The 7,482-nt window shown below is 35.6% G+C and overlaps 2 protein-coding genes across 2 annotated transcripts in view; both read left to right on the top strand.

Annotated features, from left to right (window-relative positions):
- LOC107697389 (barttin-like) overlaps positions 1–1,998 on the top strand; it is a 4,056-nt gene extending 2,058 nt beyond the window's left edge. The window contains exon 3 of the mRNA XM_016498161.1: positions 1,679–1,998. Coding sequence (XP_016353647.1) covers positions 1,679–1,943 — 265 coding nt within the window. The 3' untranslated portion in view covers positions 1,944–1,998. The remainder of the gene's footprint in view (positions 1–1,678) is intronic.
- Positions 1,999–5,902: 3,904 nt separating this feature from the next.
- Positions 5,903–7,482, top strand: part of LOC107697372 (proprotein convertase subtilisin/kexin type 9-like) — a 13,132-nt gene continuing 11,552 nt past the window's right edge. Inside the window, exons 1-2 of the mRNA XM_016498148.1 lie at positions 5,903–6,101; positions 6,277–6,400. Coding sequence (XP_016353634.1) covers positions 5,922–6,101; positions 6,277–6,400 — 304 coding nt within the window. The 5' untranslated portion in view covers positions 5,903–5,921. The remainder of the gene's footprint in view (positions 6,102–6,276; positions 6,401–7,482) is intronic.

Raw genomic sequence — 7,482 nt, 5'->3', positions numbered from 1 at the left:
TCCACAGAATAATTACACATTATTAAATAAAAAGCGTCCCCGCACGAACCTCTACCTCCGCCAGCAGGACCTCAATTTCAGACTCAGTAAAGCTTTTTTTTGTGCTCGTCATTCTCAAGCATAGAAATTCGGATGTTGGCGTGTGATCTTTTATATGGTAATGCTATTAATTGGGGGGCGTTTACAAGGCGGAGATCTGACACCAGTCAGCTGCGCACAATTTCAAGATCATTTGAGATTTATAATGTCACATCTGGAAGAGAGGCGTACGCACGTGTTTTTGTGCGCACGTTCGTTTTCTCTGAATCGCACTTACGCACTTTTGAGAAATGATCTTAGAACAAATTTAGGACGGTTTATACGCAACATTTTATAAATGAGGCCCCAGATTTCTGAACACCGGGAACATTCTTTATTTGAGTCAAAATATCATTGAAATCTCATTTTTTATTATCTATGAATTAAAAAACGGGGACAATACATTTTTGAATGTTTTTGTTTTTAATTGTTGTGGGTTAATAATTAATAATTTTTGTGACATTTAGTTTTATTTTTGGTCTCGTTTTAATACAGTTGACCAAAAAATCAGTTTATAGTAATCCTTGTAAATAGCAAGCAGTTGAAAACAATATTATATTATAAAAAATTATGACTTTACCAAAACACATTACAAAAATAAAGCAAAATAAATACAATAAGATATAATAAATATAACTTTAAGAAATTTTTGGACCAGTTTTAAAATTTTATTACATTTTTATTCCTGAAATCCACCCTTCTGCTGGGATCAGTATAATCCTGATTTTTTTTTGGATCAAAGGTATCCCAATCGTACCAAAACTTTTTGAACAACAACAACACAAACTGACGATTTGATCCAAATCAAATTTTGGGATCTAATCCAATTTCAGAATCCTTTTTTTTTCTTTTGAACAACCCATTTTCAAGATTTGATCCAATCAGCTATCAGAAAAGTAAATCTTGAAAAGTAATCTTCAAAAGTAATCTGATCGGATTTTGGATTACTTTTGAACAACTGGCCCCAGGTGTTGTCATTTCAAAGTGATTTCAGCATTTCAGGTCATGTCAAAGGGATAGTTCACCCAAAAGTTAAAATTTGCTGGTAATTTACTCACCCTCAGGTCATCGAAGATGTAGTTGACTTTTTCTTCAGTATAACAGTAAAGATTTTTAGCTGAAACTGTGGTCCTTGGTGATTCATAAAATGCAAGTCAACTACTAGTGTCAACTGAGAGTCCCCCCCCCCAAAAAAAGCAGGCAACATAAAATTAGCTCTTGGCGATATATTGAGGTCTTAAGTGAAACGTTCAGCCAGAAATTGAACATTATTTACAACGAAAAAAACATGCAAAACGAACACACTGGTAACCCATATAACCCCAAATAATAATTGAAACTTTTTAAAACATACATGCATTCACGTGACTTAAATGTCAGCATGTTGTGAAACTTGTAAGCGTGTTGTCGTGTGCTGACATTTACATCAAGCGTGTACTCGTGAACCCAGGTTGGATAGCTATCATGAGAGTAAATGATGAGAGAACTTTAATTTCTGGGTTAATTTTTATCCCTTTAATGTGTAAAACGTTTACAATTAGTATGTATGTGCACATTGAAATACTGTAGCATAAAACTTACATGTATGTTCCTGTCACAGTCCAACGAAACCAATAACAGCTCCTTTGGCTGGCTTCTGTGATGAAGAAGTAGAAATATCGACAGATCCAAAACTCCACACAGAGAACAAACACAGGGAGCGTGTCATAGTCCTCCACACATGTCGAAGCTCTCCCAGTGTTCTGGCCTGCTCCAGCACTCCTCTGACAGACAGAAGAACTCCACGACCAGACCCCAACAGAGAGATGTACTATGGGAAAGTGGAGGACTCATGTTACTACACATCTGAGCTGGAGAGTGAATAGTTCCTGCTGCTCCTAATGTCCAAATCATCATCTACATATGACTTAAGACAAGATTAGTCAGACACCTATGTAGTCATACTGTTTTTCTTTTTTAAATAACTTGTACAATAGCAAAACATTTATGCATGTAATTTATGTCATCACATTTTACATTAGGCTGTTAAGTATGTTTATGTCACAAGGTCTGGCCATGACTTTGTCAAAAGCATATGATAATAGAATCGTTCCACTCTCAGGGAAATAAGGCTGGGAAAAGTTTAAACATTAGGTAATGAAATACTTGTGACCTTGACTCATGTCACCATGAAGACCAAAGGACACTGAAAGAGGAACTGCCTGGTGTGAAGTTTTTATATTTGTCTATGATGCTCCTTCAAAGGAGATCCTTTACATTTGAGACAGCACAATAATTATAATTAATTTATATGTTTTAGATTATTTAAATGTAGTATTTGAAATTATATTACTTTAATGTGTAAAAGTGATAATTGTTGAGCCAGTTCTAGATATTTTTAAGTCATGTAAAAAATGCATGTTGCAATACTGAACAGTGAATCATCTCGGCCACAAAATATAAGTACTCACACATGCTAGATTTTTCTGTCATGGTGGGGACTTTCCATTTATGAGGCTCCATTAGTGCCAAAATGGAGTCAACTGCTTTGTGCTATACATTTGTCCATGTCTTCAGTCAGTGCCTATGTGTTAAGATTAACAAAGAACATACTTATCAACATCTATAAATTTATGTCCTCTTGTTCTGTCATCTTCCTTGCCAAGCTTGTTCTGTCCTTCATAGAAGACTTTTTCCAAAAATGGTGTTCCATTTGTGCCAAAAAGTGTAGACTGCTTTGTACAATACATTTGTTTATGACTACTGTTATTGCTGTTGTTTCATTTGTGTTATCTGCTTATGTCGTCCTCCCTGTCATGTGTTCAGCTTTGTTTTATGCTATAAGTTACTGCTCTCAGTGAACACCTTGCATTGCATTTTAGAGTTATCCAGGTAAACAAACACAATTAGATTTTTTTTCCACTAATGAGCTTTCAAAATCTTTCTAAAACTCTGAATATTATGACAAAGCACGAAGATAAAAGGACTATACTGTAGATTCGCTCACGTTTAGAAATATAAATGCATCTAAACGTTTTAGAAAACTCACCATTGAACATATTTATAGGTTCTGTTTGTTTACCTGGATATCTGCAAAATGGTCTGCAGAACATTCACTGAGAGCAGTAACTCATAAAGCATAAAATGCTGAACACATGCTAGAAAGCTGAACACATGACAGGGAAGACAACAGGCAATAACAGTAGACATAGATATGTGGTTGATAGTTTTTTGGCACAAATTAAATGCCATATCCATCGACTTCTGCTTTTATACTGAGCTAATGGTATTTTCTATCCTCTAACCATAAACATGAACCTCACAAACCTTTCTGCATTTTTACATGCTCATTCAGGCATATTTTTATGAATGGGACAGGCCACCCAAAAAAATCCATTAATAAATTAATTAAAATCATTTACCCATGTTTATATGATCCACAGAAGAAAATCGTACAGTTTTGGAACAACATAAGGCTGAATAAATGATGACAGAATTTTCATTTTTGTGCGAACTATCCTTTTAAACTGTTTGGACCAATGGCTTGCCTTGCATTGTAGGTTCCTTTCCTTTTTCTTTTCTGGGGTAATTTGATTCCTACAATATGCAAAACCCGACACACACACACACACACACACACACAGGTTTGTTTTTGTGAAAAGTGGGGACATCCCATAGGCGTAATGGTTTTTCTACTGTACAGACCGTATATTCTATTGCCCTACACCAACCCTTCCCCTAAACCTACCCCTCACAGGAAACTTTGTGCTATTTCAGATTTTCAATACACTCCATTCTGTGTGATTTATAAGCGTTTTGAAAAATGGGGACATGGGGTAATGTCCTGAAAAGTCACCTTCTCCTTGTAATACTTATGTCATACCTTTGTCATTATACAAATGTATGTCCTCATTTGTCACAAAACCGCGCGCACACGCGCACGCACGCGCACACACACACACACACACACACACACAGAGGTGTAAACATTCAGCAGTTAGATTATTAATCAAGCATTATGCCCAAGCTTCTGGCATGTGATTTGCATAATCAGATCATTTACAAACAGGTGTAGCATGTCATACTGAAAACGGAATTAGGCTACATCACTGTTGCTTCTTCAGCAAAGGTTTACTTGTACTTTTGACAGCCCCTGATTCTTGCATTTTTCACACCAATCTCAATAATTCTTGAATACTACAATCAGGTTGCATAACTGAAAAAGGTAAGTATTAATTATTTTAGATCAGCATTTATCATGGTGTTTTGGGCACATCTCCGGTTTCTTTCTTTCACAAAATGCGTTTTTTTTCTTCACTCAGTACGAGTCAACACTGACAGATACAACAATAGCCTACTGCTTTGACCATATGGATTGTATAGTGTTTTGCACGTTTAATTCGACCGCGACTCTTTTAGCTGTTCACCCATACCACTATTTGGCCAACAGAGGACGACGTGAATCTGAAAAAGTCTTCCTTTCGTCTTTTTTGAAAAGAAAAATAATAATTATATATATAATTATTAAAATTATATATATACAGTTTTACTACAAATCAATTTTAATTTAATTTATTGATATTTGTTAGCTCTATATTTCACAATATATGTAGCTTCTAACTTACTGACACTTTCATTTTACAGGTTTCATGTTAGGAAATGTTACATGTCTGTGCAGGAATAGTAGGCTAAACGTATAAAATGTGTGTGGGTGGACTGTAATATGACTCCTCTTATATATATATATATATATATATATATAAACATATTAACAAAAATGTTTAGTTAAGGAAAATACTTAGGAGGAAAAATAGAGAAATAGGGAAAAAACAAAAAAATTTGTAGGACAAATTGCTGCATATTCAAAATCAAATAGTTCCGTGTTCGGTGTCTGGGGCAGCTATATGATTGTTTCGTAGGCTATTCTGGACATTTGGACTTAATCACATGAAACTGTACTTTTTATGAAAGTAAAAGAAACTATTTTGATATGTGAAAGGTTTGTTTTCTGTTAATCACGCAAAGTGCATTTACTATGTCTACAGCATGCAGATTGTTTAATTAATAGGTAATAATGAAGTATAAAAAATCTAATTAATAATGCATGTATAAGTAGTCATTTCCTGAGTGATACTAATAACGTTTTATATTTTTTTCCTAGAGCATCAGGCACATTATTACATCATCCCATACAAATATTATTATATTCCATCACATACAAGTACATGGCAAAATGGCAATGTTGTACAGTTTAAAGCATGTAAAACTGAACAACAAAAACAAAATACATAAAATGAACAAACACACACACATTATATATATATATATGCTAGGATAAAAAAGTGCTATATAATATTAGGGCAGTTATAGCCTACATAAGAAAAGCTTCAGAATTTGTATTGTTTTTATAAGCTTCCTATTTTGTGATCTCGTAGGCCTATTAGAAAGGGTTTCAAAATATATTTTAAGAACAGTGTCACAAAAGATAATATATGATTTATATATGAATATATGAAGGTTTCTTTTTAACACACACACACACACACACACACACACACACACACACACACACACACACAACAATAAATAACAGTATAAAAATAAAAGATGTTTCAAAGAAAACAAAAACATACTTTTCACCTGATGTCGGACACGAAGTGCGTCATTTTCACATGCTAAATTTTATGTAACTGCCAGTAAACTTTGAAATGTTTTATTAGTTGCGTAGAACCACTCGGTGTTGCTATATGCCAAGAAAGTCTAAAATAAACGTGATGTACCCGTGGAACGTCTGGAATGAGGAGGTTATCAAAATCAGTGTGAATCAAATGCCCTACGTGTTTTACGCACAGGACGCATGGCGCATGCCGGGTCAGTATATAGTGGTGATGCAGAACGGAACGCACGTGAACCAGGTGGAGCGCACCGCGCGCAGACTCCGCGCAAAAGCCGCCAAACGCGGATATCTGATCGAAATACTGCAGACTTATTCGGGAGCTTTCCATGGGTTTCTGGTGAAAATGAGCAGCGATGTTCTTCACATGGTAATTTGCAAACATTATTACATAATAATGTGTGCAGTTTCATATTGTATATTTAATAATGTTTGAACTGTCTGATGGACTGAAAAAAAAAATGAAAACAAGTACTGGAATTACAATAATTCTTAAAAATACACATTGCCTGTCTTCTTCATTCCATTGCCTTTGTTTTTGGCAGGCAGTAAAGCTGCCCCATGTGGAATACATTGAAGAGGATTCCTCCATTTTTGCCCAGAGCATCCCATGGAACCTGCAGCGCATCCTTCAAAACAAACACGAGAGTGGAAAATACTCACCACCCAGTGAGCTAAAGTTTTTCCCCTTTCCCAAACACTTGGTTACTTCTTAAAGGGGTGGTTCACTGGTTTTTTTCTAGGCTTGATTGTGATCAGCATTTATCATGGTGTTTTGGGCACATCTCCGGTTTCTTTCTTTCACAAAATGCGTTTTTTTTCTTCACTCAGTACGAGTCAACACTGACAGATACAACAATAGCCTACTGCTTTGACCATATGGATTGTATAGTGTTTTGCACGTTTAATTCGACCGCGACTCTTTTAGCTGTTCACCCATACCACTATTTGGCCAACAGAGGACGACGTGAATCTGAAAAAGTCTTCCTTTCGTCTTTTTTGAAAAGAAAAATAATAATTATATATATAATTATTAAAATTATATATATACAGTTTTACTACAAATCAATTTTAATTTAATTTATTGATATTTGTTAGCTCTATATTTCACAATATATGTAGCTTCTAACTTACTGACACTTTCATTTTACAGGTTTCATGTTAGGAAATGTTACATGTCTGTGCAGGAATAGTAGGCTAAACGTATAAAATGTGTGTGGGTGGACTGTAATATGACTCCTCTTCTGCTGTATTTATTAACGAGCCATCGTTCGATACAAAGCACGCCCCACCCCTGCTTCAGTCAGTCCGAGAGATTCAAATGACATGTTAAATGACACGAGGATACACTTCAGCTCCAGATCTCTCTGCTTCATACGCCTGTCTTATTATATGACGAACAATAGTGCAAAAGCGAGAATTTTGAGCAATATCACCTGAAACTATTTATTTGATATTCTTTAGTTTAGCGTCCACAGAATGAAAAGCGTCGTGACGGTGTGCTGTCTGAGTTTTCTGCTGGGTCTTGTGGCTGTAGTTGAGACTGATGAAGACTACACTGAGGATGAAGAGATGATCCTGTCTCTAATTCTGCAGGATGACACCCAGCCTGAAGCAGAGAGCAGGCCATCCGCCCAGTTTTACCGGTGCACTAAGGTAAGAGATCACTACCTGCTAAATGAACTAGGCCTAATTAATTGGGCTTATTTGTGGGACTGGTGATATTACCTGATAGCATGCATGCATATATA

This window comes from Sinocyclocheilus anshuiensis, unplaced genomic scaffold, assembly GCF_001515605.1.
Source record: "Sinocyclocheilus anshuiensis isolate Anshui unplaced genomic scaffold, SAMN03320099.WGS_v1.1 scaffold801, whole genome shotgun sequence".
Classification (NCBI taxonomy): domain Eukaryota; kingdom Metazoa; phylum Chordata; class Actinopteri; order Cypriniformes; family Cyprinidae; genus Sinocyclocheilus; species Sinocyclocheilus anshuiensis.
Note: the sequence above shows the minus strand (reverse complement) of the source record. Positions and strands in the feature narration are given on the sequence as shown.